Here is a 17639-nt window from a genome sequence, read left to right on the forward strand (position 1 = left end):
CAGGGTATCTAGTAAAATTTGATTTTCAAGTAAATCATTTTTAGTATAGGTATGTCCCAAATATTGCACAGAACATGCAATTATACTAAAAAAAATTTTTTGCTGTTCATACGCTGATAACATACAGAGCATCCTGTATATTATCTGGCAATCTTCCCAGAGACTCAGGCTTTGGGCAAACTCCTGAGACGTACCTCCGAATTATATATTAATTATATATGCCGAGAGAAAAGCTTGGTTTTCGTCATTCGGTGAAAAGTTGAATGTTCAATTACTTTGGTTTATTAAATAATAACAATTGATAATTCTGCATTTCGCTGGAACTCAAATGAATTCTGCAATTAGGCTTTAAAAAGGACAGGACAAAAACATAAACAAAAAGACCAGGATGATGTTTTGAGTTATCTCTGAAGAATGAGACAAGGGCTAACATGTTTTTTAAAAATAAGACTTCCAAAAAAGTGTTGACTATTAGCAGAGGAAATGAGCCTTGCAGAGCTGAGTAACTATTGCTCAGCTACATTGTAGAGGAGGAACATGTTGGACCCCGTGAAACGCAATTTTATCAGAAAGAGGCAGAGAGGAAGGAAGATTGCTAATGTAGAAGCTACTCTTGAGAAAGCGTCTGTTAGTTCCTGTAACACAATAAGAGATATTTTAACAATAAGTTATTGGCTAAATTGTTAAATTATTTGCATAAATAAATAGAGGGGGACGGTAAAACCTATTTGACATGAGGAGAGAATGGATGGCTCTTTAAGGCATCTGGTGATAAATCTTTAAAAAGCAGAACAAATCATTGCAGTTTTATTCGAACTGATTAACTACATATTCAAAGATGTAGTTAGATGCTTAGAAATGCTTAGAAAGAACTGAGTGTTTACATTTGCAACGTTAGTCTAACTATGGTAGCAATTCGTGTGCATCATCTATTCATCAACTATTCATCCTGATGCACTGCATTTGTTTATGTTCGGAGTCAAGTGTCCATGGGTCTCTGCACTTCTACACATCTAATTTCAAACATAGTATTTCCCTCCAGGGCAAAGTTTGGGTAGGTTCGCTAGACGTTTTTTAAAAAGACAGGACTTTCCTAAGCATGGATTCCTCCAGTCTGATAAAAAACCAACTGCATATGCAGCACCCACTTAGCAGCTCAACTTCACCCTGTGGGACTTTGGAGCAAGGGGATTCTATGGGAACATGAAGTTCCTGCTGTTTGTTGTGCTTTGAGTAATAAAGTCCTTTGTCTCATGTCCAGGAATCTCATGCCTTCTTTCAACTTCTGTGAAACTGTGGCAGGCTACTTGTTAGCTTGCCAGTAGTGTAAAATATCAGTTTCTGACAATGTATCTGTTTTGTTCAGAAAGGGCTACCCAGGAAAGTTCCTACCACGGAGATATTGAGAGGACTTTGAACAGCCTGTAGCATTTCTGTCCCTAAACCTAGTATTTCAAATTATAAATTGTCTCGTGTAAAAAAAATGCAAATAAGCTCATAAAGATTTTTTAACTAATAATAATTATAATTTTCCTCCATGATTCAGTTAGTATTGTATGAATAGCATTTTATAAAAATTAACAGTTTTAAATCACACATTTTTCTTTTCAGAAAATGCTTCATTATTTTTTATAATATCTATTTATGGGGAGAATAGTATGTAACAGGCACTGTGTGTTGGTAGGTGTTATTTCTCAACACAACATCATCCGGTATATACTATTATATACTATTATTATCCCATTTTACAAATGTGAAAAATAGGTGGAGAATTGTATTTCGCTTACCCACAATTGCATAGTTAGTAGCAAAGCAGAGATTAGAACCCAGTTTGGCTGCAGAATTAAACAATACATCTCTTAAACAATAGATTTTTCCTACCCTCCCCACCACCAACCATAGTGTTCCAAAATATTTTTTAAAAAAATATTTACATTATAAAAGGGAAAGGGTTTGAAAAGTAGAAATATGGCAGTAGAAAAAATAACTAGAGAAATAGCAAAAAAAGAAAAAAACCATTGTTTTGACCAAGATTAACCAATCTAATTGCTTCTCTTACAGAGGATACATGGTTTCTGGTGACTATAAAGCTCATGTGATCATGTCTACCTATTGAATTTCTTCCAATCTTGATGGCTTTTGATCTGATCATAAATTTAGATATTCAACTAACCAGCACATTTGCCAGTACAATATAAACACTAAATTAATTCTGGTTCCCTTTTTTATCTGTTGCCACCTCATTCTCTCTTTTCCTCTACATGAATGGGGTAGGGGGACATGGATAGGAGACACAAGAGTATAGATCTTACTGCTCCTCACCAAACTTGTCACAGAACTTCTCCCCTTCTAACTGCAGAACCTACTTCTCTCATATAAATCATTTACATACTAAGTACTTTAAGACATACCAGCTAATAAAAACCAACATTAGTAGGGTTTATTTTAGGGCCGAGCCCGAGGCACACTCGGGAGAGTGCGGTGCTGGGAGTGCAGCAGCGTTCCCGCCGCGGGGTTCGGATCCTATATAGGGATGACCGGTGCGCTCACAGCGCTCACTGGCTGAGCGCGGTGCGGCCGGTCTCGAAAAGGACAAAAAAAAAAAAAATAGGGTTTATTTTATATCACTAAGAAATTTCATTTAGATAGAATAATTCATTTATTCAACAATGACTTATTAAACACATATAATGTAACACTATTTTTAGATGTGGAAAAATTACATCAATGGGAGTGGGGAGAATGCCCTTGCCTTTGTGGCGCTTGCATTCTAGTAGGGAGAAGAGACAATAGTAAGTAAAGATAACAAATGAGTAAATTATATAGCATGTGAGAATATGATAAACGCTATTGAAAAAGAAAAAAAAAGAAGAAGAAAAACTGCAGCAAGGTTAAGAGTAAGGAGATGGCAGTGTAGACTGCAGCACTAAATGGGGTGCTTAGGGTAGCCTAATGAAGAAGGTGAACTTTGAGCAAAAACTTAAAGGACGTGAGTGAGACATGTAAATATTGGTAGGAATATCCAGGCATAACTAGAGCTAAAATCCTAAAGCAGAAACCTGCCTGACCTGTTTGAGCACAGCAAGGAGTCCAGGGAGTCTGGAATATATTGGCCCAGAGGGAAACTAGTAGGAGTGTTTACAGAACAGGGACATTGGGGCAGATCATACATGTCCTTACAGACCATTGAAAAGACTTTCTTTTATACTCTGGTGACATAGACAGCCACTGAAGGCTTTGGAGTCTAAAAGGGCCATGACATGACTCAATTTAGTAAGGATCACTCTTTCAGGAGGTTAGTGTAGAAGCAAGGAGATCTGTTAGCAATCTGTTGGTAAACTAGAGATGACGGTAATGTGATATACCAGGGTGTGGCAGTTAAGATGGTGAGAAGTGATGAGATTATTCTTCCACTTTTAAGGTATAGCCAAAGGGATTTGTTGGTGTTTTGAATTTGCTCTTTAGTGACATGGTGAATATTGGAGGAGGAGCTGTTTGGGACAGATTCAAATCAAGAAGCAATACTGGACATGTTAAATTTTAGACATCTGTGAGACTAAGTGACTATGTCAGGTAAGTTCTTGATCTAAGGGACTGCATGGAGTGAGCAGCTTAGCTGGTGAGAGTGCCTACCAACCACCCAGCACCTGTATCTTAATAGACCTTGTCATTTTTCACTTGATACATATGTCGCAACTATTAGGGAGGGAGAGGTCCTCCAACATGTCCCTAAAATAAAGACTAATTGCTAGTGCTGGTAATAAAAATGAAAGAGACCTGAGAAATTAATGCCTCTTTGGCATCATTGCCCATAAAAATTAATGAATAATAGAAATAGCTTTATGACCTTTAGTGAATTAAAGGTATAGCCCATTACATATGCAAAATAATTCTGGCAATTTCTAAGTCCATGTAACACTTGAGAAAGTACACACACAGTATCTCAGTCAGCTCAGACTGCAGTAACAAAATACCACAAGCTGGGTGGTTTAAACGATAGTAATTTATTTGTCACAGTTTTGGACTCTGCGAGTGCCCACAAGGCTGGTGCCTGGTGAGGGCTCTTTCCTTGGTTGCAGACAGCTGCCTTCTACCTGTGTCCTCATATGGCTTCTGCTAGGTGCCAGAGGGTGGAAAGAGAGGAAGCAAGCTCTTTGGTGTCTCTTCTTATAGAGGTGCTAATCCCATCATGAAAATCCCATACTCATGATCTCATCTGAACAGAATTATCTCTGAAAGGCCTCATCTCCAAATGCCACCCTGTTGGGTATTAGGGCTTCAGCATGTGAACTGGGGAGAGGCAGAAATCAATCCATGGCACACAAAATCTGAAAGGTGAGGAAGAAAACATACTTAATCATAGTGTCCACTGTTGTGTTGTCCCCTTGGATCCACCCTAGTATTTATCTATGTCATGCTAAAATGTATTCACATGAATTTCTTTAATTGATGCACATGGAATAATTATCACACTTTCTCCAGAAATTATTCACTGTGCTTTTAATATGGAATAATAAACACTTATATACATGTTATTTGCATAAGGTATAAATATATGATAGTACAAAAAAAGCCATCAAGTAATAATTACATTTTAAGCTCAAAGCTGTTTCTTTCAGCAACAGCCTAAGGGTTACTGCCCACCAATGAGGACAGAGGGAAAATAATAAGCTTCCCAAATAAGACAAAAATACATATTATTTTCAATTTATTACCTCCTAGCCACTTGACAAAAACTGATCTTTCTTTAGCTAATCTCTCAACAAAACACAGTTTTCTGCTTCTAATTCTCTGATATTAAGTACTCTTTTGGCAGAGGCACAAATTCTAAAGCAATTTAATAATAGTAGTGCATATATAAAAGTGTCAACAAGGCTCTTCAGAAAGTTAATGAATGATATACATTCTGAATATATACATCTTCATTTTGACTATTAAGCCCTATTAAGCAACTTGGATTTAATGCAAACTTGAGAAAAAAAAAATATATATATATATATATGTGTGTGTGTGTGTGTGTGTGTGTGTGTGTATAAAGTTGATCTCAATATTTGTCCACTCAATAAGAGCAGCAACACTATGATTAATAGCTTTAGTAATCTTACTCAGGCAAGACTGGAAAAAATACCTATCTTAAATTTTAAACCCAGGATGCATGCTTGTGAATATCATTTATACTCTATGTAGATAACATGGGATGATACACACAAAACTGACTTTCTAGAAAGATATAAATTGAATACGTTGATTGAATACTTTTTTGTTGGTGCTTCCTTCTCCCTTTGGTTAGTAACTTGCTTATATAAAATGTGAGTTAAGTTAGAGTAGTCCTATTACAAAAAAATTGAAAATACTATCATCAAAAACATAAAAGTGGAACAATTCTTAAATAGGTTATGGACTAGATAAAAGTTGAGATTATCTCTTTTGCACACTAATCATGAGGTGTTTTATGTATGTGTGAAATGAGTAGACCAATTACATTCTAGGAGGAAACTAAGGTAGTAATAAGTTGCATTGCTGATGTAGACACAGATCAAAACAGTTGCAAAATATTTTTAAAATAAGTCATGAACTGATTATTTTTCATGTTCAGAAGATGAGAAGATACCATGCTTTGTAGATGGGAATATATGAGTGAGTGAATGAATGGAATTCCATCTTTAGAGCTTTGAAAGTTACTTAAAATCCGAGAATTAAACTTCAAGACATTTAATTGCTTGATTTATCAAAAATTAGAAACTATGGTAAAATAATAATAAAAAAAACTTGGTACTCCCTTTGTACTAATGAGGGTAGGGATGATTATATGTACTAATGTAGGTGAGGACCCATGATCAGTAATAGTTCCAGGAACATCCTGGGTGAGTATAAGGAGCCCAGTTAATGTACCATCCAAGATCTGCTCAACTCAGCTTATCCTGGATGCTTGTCTTGCTTTCTGGCCTTTAGCCATAAAGTTCAGTTGCTGCCACTTCCACCAGAAAAAAAGCAGATGGCACACTCAAACACAGTACTGTAAATGAGGGATTGTAATAAAATCCTATCTACAAAGGTGTTGACATAAGTCTGGGAAGCCAATAAGGGCTGATATGGCATCCCAGCACAAGCAATGTTAGAGACCCATTACTAGACTTAGGCTGAAGAAGCAAGGCAGGGAAGAAGTTACTGAAACCTGGAGAGAGTTTCTGTACGGAGAGGGCCCCTGGCATGCGACCTTTAGTAGAGGAAAGCGAGATGAACTGGAGGAAGGGTACCAAAACCTCACTCTTCTCCCCACCTCTGATCTACTGACAGTGCTTCCATTGGCTGAACCCTATCAGAAGCCAAGGGAAAGGGAGTTCATTGATGCAGTCCATAAAAGTCAGCCTTTAGGCACAGAGCAATGTAGAGAAGGGTGGGAGAGTGGCTTTTCAGGGGCAAGTGGAAGATATCAAGCACAGTGAAGAAAAAGAAATTCCAAAACACACGCAGCCCTGCCCAGGTTTAACAACGCTTCAATTACAGACTCAACCCACATAATTTTTCTGTAAGGTAAGCCAAAAATCCAGATAAATTGCATAAAGTAAATAGTTATAGAATAACTATACTGAATGGTTAATCTATCTTTAATTACATCCAAATACTTGACTGAGCAACTAGGCTATATAGAAGACAGAGAGAGAACCTAGGATTTTATTCAGTCACAATGATTACAATAAGGACTTGAGTCACCCCTTATGGGAGGCATTATGGCAACCAGCCCAAGAAAAAGGGAGGGGAAAGAGGAGAGAAGAAAGGATGTTACCGAGCAATATAATCTTTAGGCAAGAGTTTGCTCATAAATTGTTTCAGAAAGTGGTAACTAACTAGTGATATCAGAAAACATAATTAAATAAAGAGAACGTACAAAAAAAGGCTGGAGGGGGACATAGGGAGAAACATTCTTTACATTTCCTATGTAAAGAATCTTTCTGTACATTATTTTAAATGAATCTGCACATAAAGCAAAAAATGTTTAGAAGGAAACAAAACTGATTTCTATTGGAAAGACATACCTGAAATGTAGCTTTTTTTTAGTATGAGTTTGAAAAGTTAAATGATAATGAAATCAACCTTGAACTATTAGATAAGCAAAACATGTAGTTTCAGGCTTATGACCCTATCATTAGAAAAAATCAACTAATATTATATCTTGAATTATTTTGATAATTCCCCTTTATTGCTATTTGGGAAATTTCCATGTAGAAAGCTATTTATCAGCTAACTACATAATGCAGATAATATGTTAATACCAGTGTCAGAGTTGGGACAATTTTTCTTTATTAACACTGATTATTTTAACTCTACTGATTTAACTCATTTGCGCACGTGCACACACACACACAGATTTCAAGAGAGTATGTTAATTGGTTCTAGTCATTATTGTCCATGATAACTTCTGAAGGAACTCTTATAAATATTTTAGGGATTGATAATTTACTCCAAATTCATCTATTGGCTATGTGACATTGGCAGGCATAACGCAATTTTGAATTTCGGTTCCTCTTTTGCAAAATGGAGATATTCCCTTTTGGAAGATCAGTTTGTTCTCTTTATGTTGTGACAGAAAATCCAACTCAATATATCTAAAAAAGGAAATTTATTGGCTCATGTAACTCAAAGTCCAGGACTGGCTTCAGATTAGGCTTCATCTGACATATCAACAGTTTGTTCAAGGACCTGTATCCTTCCAGCTGTCCCTCCTGCCTCCATCCTCAGGACATAGAGGGAGGCCCCTTCCCAATGCTCAACCCAGCAATAGCCCACTGTTACAAATAGCTGCATGGAATTTCCACTTTCATCTCTTTGGTTTTAGTTGGATTACATGTCTGTTCCTCACCTAATCACTATAGCTAGGGGGTGGGGTGTGTTAATCAGGTTAAACTAATGAGGCTCTAGCCCTGTAGCTTGGAGTGGGTCAATCCCACCTAAAGATGGTTTCAGGATGGGGACGGGGTGATTTCCCCAGAACAAAATCTGGAAGCAGCTTGCCAAAAATGGAATGAATGGATACTGAGCAGGAGAAAACAACGGTCCACCCATAAACTCCCAGAGTTGTAAAATTAAATATGGTAACACAGAGGAAGCTCCAGAAAAGAGTAGATATTGATTTTTATTTTCCTTACAGCTCCTAGGATATGACAGGCATTCAATATTCATTCACCAAATATTTATTGAGGACAGAAGAAGATTCAAAAAGAAAAAAGACACGTTGCCTGTCCTTGTGGAGCTCAGAGCCTACTAGGTATGGTGGATAAATCAAAATGCAGTTGCCACAATGTGAGGTAAATTCTGTGGCTAGAGGTAAGCCCAGGATCATATAAGGAAAGTGAAGGGAAACATAAGGTGGACATAGTCATGAAAACTACCCCTATAAACAGCTTCAATACACATCACCCTGCTCCTTACCTATAGATGTTTACACTCTGATCCTCTGACTCTGCAGCGGAAGTACTCTAGGCCTTGAGCATCTTAATTTAAAATGACTTTCTTTCCAAGATAAGGCAGAGGATTCACAGTACAGATGAGTAGGAAGGTGAGCTTTTCTAATTTTATAAAATATAATACTTTAAGTTTGAACTAATTTATAACTGTGGTTTTATCTCCCCATTGGGAAATATAGGTTACCTCCCTTTTTGTCAAAAGAATACATATTTCCTCTCTTTTCTGTCAAAAAGATCTATAATTGTACATAGTTACAATGTTGCTTAATGGATAGTTTAATCCATTCCAATGCAGTTGAGATTTGATAGTTCAAACCCCACAAGGTGGCAGCAGAGGAAACATCATCTGTGGGTAGCAGTACAGAGAAGCCTCACAAAGGAAGCAAGGGAAGGCTTTCCCACTCACTACCTTTCTGAAAACAGCATGGATACGACAATGTCTACGATTTGGCCTGGTCTGCTTTGTGTCTGCCGGCTCCTCAGATAAGACTCCGTGTCATGGAGGTTCCAGGGAACATCAGGAGCCTTAGGCAGTACTTGGCCCCAGCTGAGAACTTTGGTCAACCTCCAAAATTCCTTTCGGGTTTTCTCTATAGTTCATTGTGGTTGTTCCACAAATACTAAACGTTAATATTATTCTTAATTCCTAATTAACAGCATGCAGCACATTTATAAGCACATAAGCGGTCTGTTCCTGAAAGGAATAAACCATATCTGAAATGCTTATCAGATGTCACTCATAGTTCATACGATGCAGTCTCATTTACTTTTGTCTATTAAAATCATAAATACTTCATCTTGAAGTATTTTTAAATAGATCATTTGGAGCAATAAAATAACAGGTCACTCTATAATCAAAAGGAGAAAAATCTCTCACATAGTATAAATACATCCCTCCATGTTTTTACTGCATTTGAGGGAGAAAGAATAAATGAAGTTAAATCACCTGTGCTACGTAAGTTCTAAAATTTTGAATGAGTTCTAAGGATTAGGAAAAACTATACAAACTTCCCTAGAGCTGCTAAATCTATATACGCTCAGCACAAATATGCAAATAGATAAATGCAACATACACACTATTAATTAGGAATTTGGAGAAGAATATTTTTTAGGAGTAAACAGGAAATATTTTTTATTATGCAGTATAATTTTACATTATAAAATGTGGTATAATTTTTGACCTCAATAAATAGGTGTGTCTTCTTTTGATTCATTTACTGACTTCACTTATCTATTCTTTCATTTATAACAGTAGCAGCATAATATAATCAAAGTCTCTTTTCCTCTCTCAACAAAATGGTAACAGGTTCCAGAGTCTGCCTAACTTTTCTAATATTTGATCTATGAGAAATTGATGGGGTAAAGGCATCTGCGTAGACCGAACTCATATTGTTACTTGTTGGATGAATGTAAATGGGAGGTAGTCTAAGAGGGCTCTGATACAATATTTTGATCATAGAATTACAATTCTATTTTTGCAAGAATTCTTTATACATCATGTTTTGATCTCCCAGCACAGAGATTTTTGAATACCTTTCCAAAAATATATAACCCCAAAGTATAAAACCAAAAAAGGTAGATCTGCTCTCCTTGGGGTAGGGGTGTAGTCCAGAGCTTCTTGACCCATTCAGGATCTCTTCATTACTCTCTATTAATATACCACTAAGTCACAGTTAGTCTCCTCAGTTTAAATAATAGTCACCTAGGACATGATAAACTTGTAATGAAAGTAGTGGAAGTATAATTTGAAGTCAGGTAGTATAATGCCTCCATCTTTATTTTTGCTCAGAATTGCTTTGGCTATTTGGGATCTTTTGCTGTTCCATATGAATGTTAAAATTGTTTTTTCTATTTCTGTGAAAAATGTCGTTGGTATTTTGATGGGGATTGCATTGAATCTGTAGGTTGCTTTGGGTAGTATGGACATTTTCTCAATGTTAATTCTTTCAATCCAAGAGCATGGAATGTCTTTCCAAAGCTATGGTAACCAAAATGGCATGGGACTGGCATAAAAACAGACATTCAGACCAATGGAACAGAATAGAGAACTCAGAAATCAACTCACTTAATTACAGCCAACTGATCTTTGAAGAAGTCACTAAAAACATTTATTGGGGAAAAGACAGGCTCTTCAATAAATGATGCTGGGAAAACTGGACATCCATATGTAGATGAATGAAATTAGAATTTTACCTCTTGCCATATACCAAAATCAACTCAAAATGGATGAAAGACTTACATATAAAACCTGAAACTATAAAACTCCTAAAAGAAAACATAGGGAAAACACTTCAGTAAGTAGGACTTGCCAAAGACTTCATGAATAAGACCCCAAAAGCATAGACAATAACAAAAAAAATAAACAAATGGGATTATATCAAAGCAAAAAAGAACTTCTGCACAGCAAAAGAAACAAGTGAAAGACAACCTATAGAATGGGAAAAACTTGCAAACTATGCATCTGACAAGGGATTAATATTCAAAATATACAAGGAACACCAATAACCTAAAGGTAAAAAAACACGTGACATGATTAAAAACAGGCAATGAAGCTGACTAGGCATTTCTCAAAAGAAAATATACCAATGGCCTGACATATGAAAAAATTAGTGCAGCCATTACGGAAAACAGTATGGAGGTTCCTCAAACAACTACAGATAGAACTGCCATTTGATCCAGCATTCCTACTACTGGGTATATACCCAAAGGAATGGAAATCACTATTTCAAAAGAATACCTGCAGGCCGGCCCGGTGGCGCACTGGAGAGTGCACTGCCTGGGAGCGTGGCGGCGCTCCCACCGAGGGTTCGGATCCCATGTGGAGACCGGTTCCCGCTCACTGGTTGAGCGCGGTGTGGGCGCAACACCGAGGGTTGCGATCCCATTGCTGGTCAGTAAAGAAGATAAAAAAGAAAAAAAAAAAAAGAATACCTGCACTCCCATGTTTATTGCAGCTCGATTTACAAAGTCAAGAGTTGGAACCAGCCTAAACGTCCATTGATAGACAAATGGATAAGGAAAATGTGGTGTGTATATATATATATATATGTGTGTGTATATATATATACACACACACACACATATATATATATATAATGGAATACTACTCTTCTGTAAAAAAGAATGAAATTCTGCCTTTCACAGCAACATGGACGAACTTAGAGAAAATTATGTTAAGTGAAATAAGCCAGGCACAGAAAGAGAAATACTGCATGTCCTCATTCATAAGTGGTGGCTAAAAAAATAAAGAAATAAATTTAAAAAGAAAGAAAGATACAATAATCACAGTCATTTGTTGAACTTTCAAAAGGAGAAAACAAAACTGTGGCCACCAGAGGGGGGTGGGGGTAGCAAGAAATTTGTAAACGGCCAGAGAAAATATCTTGTGTAATGTTGAATATACTAAATATCCTGTTTTGAGCATCATATATTGCACTCTGGTATTGATATTTTACTATATACCCCACAGATATGTACAATCAATTATGTTTCAATAAAAAATTATGTTTCCAAAAAAAAGTGGCTGTGCATTATTTTTGTGTGGAAGTTAGATTTCCTGATAATCTCTAACTTCCCTCTTCATGGTTGGTAAAAGTATAAGAAACTCCAGTTACTTACTGTAACCAAGACAGCTTTTTGAATTATATAGGAGTTCTTCCTTTTGTCCCTCATTCTCTTTGTGAAGCAATAGGTTGCAGAACTGCCAAGGGGTAAGCAAACATTTTTCCAGAGTAATTCTGATTCAGATTTCCTTCTTGCACTTGCTACTTTCTTGCTAGTTTTCATAGACATTAAGTGGCCTTTTCAGTTGAATTCATATTTTTTTCAAATATTCAATATTTTTTTCCAAATATTACCTAGAAATCTATTCTCTGAAGTATCCAGGTTGCTACTGCCATGAAGTTATGCATTTTACATAATAAATAAAAGGTTTTATTTTTTCTAAGCAAATATGTGACAATGCCTTGGTCAATGGATTTGGCAGATAAATGTTCAAATCTACATTGTGTCCCTTAATAAACTGCTGAAAATATGTGTCCATTTATATCATTGTTTAAGCCAAATTGAATTATTATGAGTGATTGAGGATATTTCTGAATAACTACAAAGCACAATCTAGTTTTCCAAATTCTCCTGGTTAGGCCCAGAAACTATATACAGAGTTTGTTTTAGTCTGTTAGTGCTGCTATAACAAAATACCCAAGACTGGGTTATTTATAAACAACAGAAATTTATTTCCTTACAGTTCTCAAAGATGGGAAGTCCAAGATCAAGGCGCTGGCTAGTTCAGTGTCTGGTGATAGCTCTGATCTCTGCTAACAAGATGGTGCCTTGCATGCTGTGTCCTCACGTGGTGGAAGGGATGGATGGGCAAAACGGGCTGAACTCACTCCCTCAAACCCTTTCATAAGGGCCCTAATTACCCACCAAAGGCTCCACCTCTTAACGCTGTTGTATTAGAGATTAGGTTTCAATAAGAATTTTGGAGGGGACACAAACATTCAGACTATAGGACAGTTGATATTCATTACTCATGGATTCCATACTTACTAAAATTTGTTATAACCTCAAAATCAATACCTGTAGCACTTTCACAGTCATTTGCAGACATGTACGGAGCAGCAAAACATTTGAATCACCTGATGCACACATTCCCAGCTGAGGTCAAACGAGGCAATGCTCTTGCCTTCTCGTTTCAGGTCTCATACTTGTTTATAAACAAGTGTCCTTTTTGTAGTATATTTAGTATCATATTTTTTTGCTTTCTGTTGGTGAGTCCACTGCGTGGATGAAAATGGCTCTGAGGCATAGTGCTGAAGTGTTGTCTGATGTCCCTAAAGCACTGGAAGACTGTGATGTGCCTTACACAGCAAATAAGTGTATTAGATAAGCTTTGTTCAGGCATGAGTTATGGTGCTGTTGATCGTGAATTCAGTGTTATTGAATCAGCAATATATATTAAATAAAATGTCTTTAAACAGAAATATACAAAAAACAAGGTTATGTATAGATCAGTTGATAAAAATGTGACCAGAGGTTTGAAGGAACCTAACCCTATATCTCCCTTAAGAGCAATAGCTCAGTATTCACTAATTTAGTGCTCATGACAACCTTATAGAATGTAACTACCACCAAAAATGAGAATCAACATTATCCACAGTTGGCCCTAGGCTAGCAGAGACCCTAATCTCTAGTTCTCACCTCTGGCTGGAGAGTGGAATCACAAGTAGAACTGAAAGGATAAATAACTGACACTAAAGTTCCAGTCATGAAGATTCTGATGTAGTGGATAATTTTATGCATCTTTGCATGTGAGTCTAATCTGCAGATAGGCTTGAGAACAACTTTCTAGGTTGTCAGTTGAATTAGTTTGCCACCCCCCAAAGAACTGAACGGGTTGCTGTGGCACTTCCTACCGGATGGTACTCTTCAAGCGCATTGTGTATATTCAGGTATGTAAAGCAACTGGAAAACTAGTGTTCTAGGTTTGGGGGGGTCATCCTTTTATTTTTCTATTCAAACAAAATGCCTTGAGCTCCTGTGGCATTGCCTTAATACTAAAAATCAGATTTTTTTGATTGCTATCATTAAAAACATTTGAACATGGACCCAAATAACTGTGTAGGTATTTATTTAGAAATCTTTACATGTACAACTATAATAATATATCATAAAATACAACAAAAACTAAAAAATAAAAAATCAGATGAATTAAATAAGATTTTTAAATACAATTTATGTAATCTAGTGCATGAATAATGAAAATACTTTGTAGTTGACAATGCATCATTATTTTTTTAAAAATCTTAGTTTAACTCTTTGTGATTTAGCAATTCAAAAGAGTTGTAGAGTATTGTATTGGTTACCATGTGAATATGTCCCTTTTTAAAACAGCTTAAAATCCTTTAGGGGAGAAAAAAGCTTAACTACATAACATAATTAGAGAAGGAAATAAGACAACATGCTTTAAAGTGTTGGATATTTTGTATGCCCCCAGTAAATATTCACAAAGACTACTTCTCTTATGCAGTCCAAACCACTAGCAGGCTTCCCCGGCCTAATAAGACTTCACTGAACGTGCTTTGCTAACAGATTGTTTTCCTAAATATATCTTTTTGATAGCCTACATGACCCATCTATCCTTCACACAATTCTGGACCATGAGGTTCTAATTATGATGCATCTATACTGTGACCCACCCTTACCCACAGCTGCAGAAATACTCCTTAGTGATCAGCCCCCTCCAGGACTCACATTTTTGTGGCTTCTGTACTAAAATGAAGCTGCCATTTTTCAGTGTGGGTGTTTTATTTTTTTTCTTTCATGACATAGACAAATGTTGATGTTTACTACAAGTTGGTACATTAGTTGCTAATTAAGTTCCTAGCTGCTTCAGCCAAAACTTGCTGTATTGAATCCAAGAAAAGAATGGCAGCTATATCAAAAATAAGTTGTTGGGGATTTTTTTGTTTTGTTTTGTTTTATTAAAGGAAAGTCGTATATTAAAGAATATGGGGAACTTACATGCTGGGAACTAAGAAACCTTCAGTCTTGGCTTCCTTCTAAGCTGAGTTGGTGGTTAAAGTCCCTCTGCATCTGTCACCAAGCCTTGGTCAAAGCTGTATACATACTGGCAATCTAGGCATGAGGCAATAAAGTGAGCTGTTTGTCGTGACTCACTTTTTCATATCCATTCTCAAACTCCCGCGGGGGAACCGGTTAGTTTGGGGAACCCACAGGAGGTCAGGTCTATTTTAGGAAGGGCACAGAGGGACTTCCTCCTGGGGTTCTGGGGTACCACCTTTCTGGGAAGATGTCTTCTTAACTTCATCTCTTCACTTTTTCCTTGCGGTGTCACGACTGTGTCTGGGCCAGACCTACCTGCATCCACCAGCCGAGAGGAACTCCTTCCTGTTCACAACAGGCTCTGCGAGAGTTTCTGTTTACTTTTCGGGTGGAAAGTCCCGAACCACATGCTTTCATGCCCTCCACATTTTAGCTGACAAGACATCTGATTGTTGAGGGAAAACCCCGCCGGGAAGACAAAACACTGGCAGGAGGAGCACTGCTAGAGCAGAGGGAGAGAATCTGCTTTCCTTTTCTATCTTCCATAGTGTCTTTGACCAAAGGCCGCCTTGCCAGCAGCTCCTCCCCGAAGAAACTCACTCCCCGCCAAGCGGTTAAGTTTGGGACGTCCTGAGGAGAAAATCGAAACAGAAACCAGTCAGGCAAACTACAAGAACCGCCTGGAGGAGGAAGGCTCGCGCCAGAAGTGCGGCTGCGTCGCCAGGCCCCGGCCCGGGAGGAGCGCACCGCAGAGTCCGAGGGGCTGCGCAGCCAGCCCGCACCTGCCGTGCGCGTCCCCAGGCCCCGCGCCGCCCGCCCACCTGCCCAGGTGCGCCTGCGCCTCCCGCGCCCACCGGGGGTCCCTGCGTCCAGCCTCTTCATTGTCAGTGTCAGGCACAGCGCTGCAGACCCCGCTTCTCCGAGGCAGCGGGCTGCGGCGGCACACACAGCTCACCAGAAGAGCAGAGAACAGCCACCTTCTACTGGGGAGAATCCTCTCCCTCCCCTGAGAAGCAAACATGTCGAATGGGTATTCCGCAGACAAGAGTTTCCGCTACCTCATCTCGTGCTTCAGGGCCAGAGTGAAAATGTACATCCAGGTGGAGCCTGTACTGGACTACCTGAGCTTCCTGACTGCAGAGGACAAGGAGCAGATTCAGAGGACGGCTGTCACGGCCGGGAACATGCACGCAGTGGAACAGCTTCTGAGCACCTTGGAGAAGGGGGTCTGGCCCCCCGGCTGGGCTCGAGAATTTGTGGAGGCCCTGCAGAGAGGGGGCAGCACTCTAGCCGCCCGCTACATGAACCCGGAGCTCACTGACTTGCCCTCTCCGTCATTTGAGAACGCACATGATGAATGTCTCCAACTACTGAACCTCCTTCAGCCCACTCTGGTAGACTCGCTTCTGGTTAGAGATGTCTTGGATAAGTGCGTGGAGGAGGAACTGTTGACAGTTGAAGACAGAAATCGGGTAGGTGTCAGTTCAGATGGAGCTGGGCTTTTAGGCAGATTTTGCGGGGTTGCTTGTACATTTGCCCCTTTCCAAATGTTCTTTGACATCTTTGGGCAATCTGGTTCCCTCCTTTGAGAAGAGAATGTGTAGGCACTTAAAAACATAATTTTGAAAAATTAAACACAAAAGGGCTATTTTCTAATATTGTCATTGAAATAAACTAAAGAGGAGTTAACTTTAGAATACTAGTATATAGGTAATGTTTATTGAACACTTACTATGTGCAATTAGTATCATATGAAAAACATATTATCACAGTTCAAGTTCGAAATAACCCACGGAGGGTTCTAGTGTTATTAACTCCATTTTAGGCGAGCTAAATAATTGCTCAAGTTCTCCGAGGAAGAGCAGTGGCAGAGCTAAGAATTTAGGCTGATGGTGTTGAATTTTATATCTTATTTAATGTTGTTCCGTAGAACAGGGGTCAGCAAACTGCCTAGCCCACAGGCTAGACCCATCCTGCTATTGGTTTTTTCAGGCCCACAAGCTAAGAATGGCCTTCAGATTTTCAGTTTTCAATATTCATGAAGAAAGTTTTATTAAAACACAGTCATGCTCATTTGTTTTCGTATTGTCTATGGCTGCTTTTTTCCTCCAGTAGCAGTTGGGACAGAGACCACATGGCCTGAAAAGACTAAAATATTTATTATTTGGCTCTTTAGAGAAAACTTTTTCCAATATATGCCCTATATTATACATTATGCCATTTAGTCTTGGTTCAAATGGGGAAATTAAATATAACCCACATACACCCACATGCGCACACACACATATACTTTTTTTGTTCATTAATCATAGGTTTAACATTCTCTAGGAGTCAAAGTTTAGAGATAATTCATTGAACAAATATATTGCTACTTGCAGTTTTTCATATTAGTGAAGAAATAGTAGATTTTTTTAAGGTGACATCTCAACAGAGTGAATTCTACAGGGTACTTTACACAATGTAATATTCACTGTTTTTCAATGAGTGAAGACATACAGTGCAGTATATAAATGCTGACCTATTCGAATCTGACTTATTCAGGGTTGTAAGTCAAAAACCTTGTTTTGAAAGGCATCTAGGCACGTAAACCCATGAATAGAAGTCAAA

The 17639-nt window shown here is 38.1% G+C and overlaps 1 protein-coding gene across 1 annotated transcript in view; it reads left to right on the forward strand.

Annotated features, from left to right (window-relative positions):
* Positions 1-16051: 16051 nt before the first annotated feature.
* IFIH1 (interferon induced with helicase C domain 1) overlaps positions 16052-17639 on the forward strand; it is a 55277-nt gene continuing 53689 nt past the window's right edge. The window contains exon 1 of the mRNA XM_008582662.1: positions 16052-16504. Coding sequence (XP_008580884.1) covers positions 16052-16504 — 453 coding nt within the window. The remainder of the gene's footprint in view (positions 16505-17639) is intronic.

The sequence above is a fragment of the Galeopterus variegatus genome, unplaced genomic scaffold (assembly GCF_000696425.1).
Source record: "Galeopterus variegatus unplaced genomic scaffold, G_variegatus-3.0.2 Scaffold1, whole genome shotgun sequence".
In the NCBI taxonomy this organism is placed as follows: domain Eukaryota; kingdom Metazoa; phylum Chordata; class Mammalia; order Dermoptera; family Cynocephalidae; genus Galeopterus; species Galeopterus variegatus.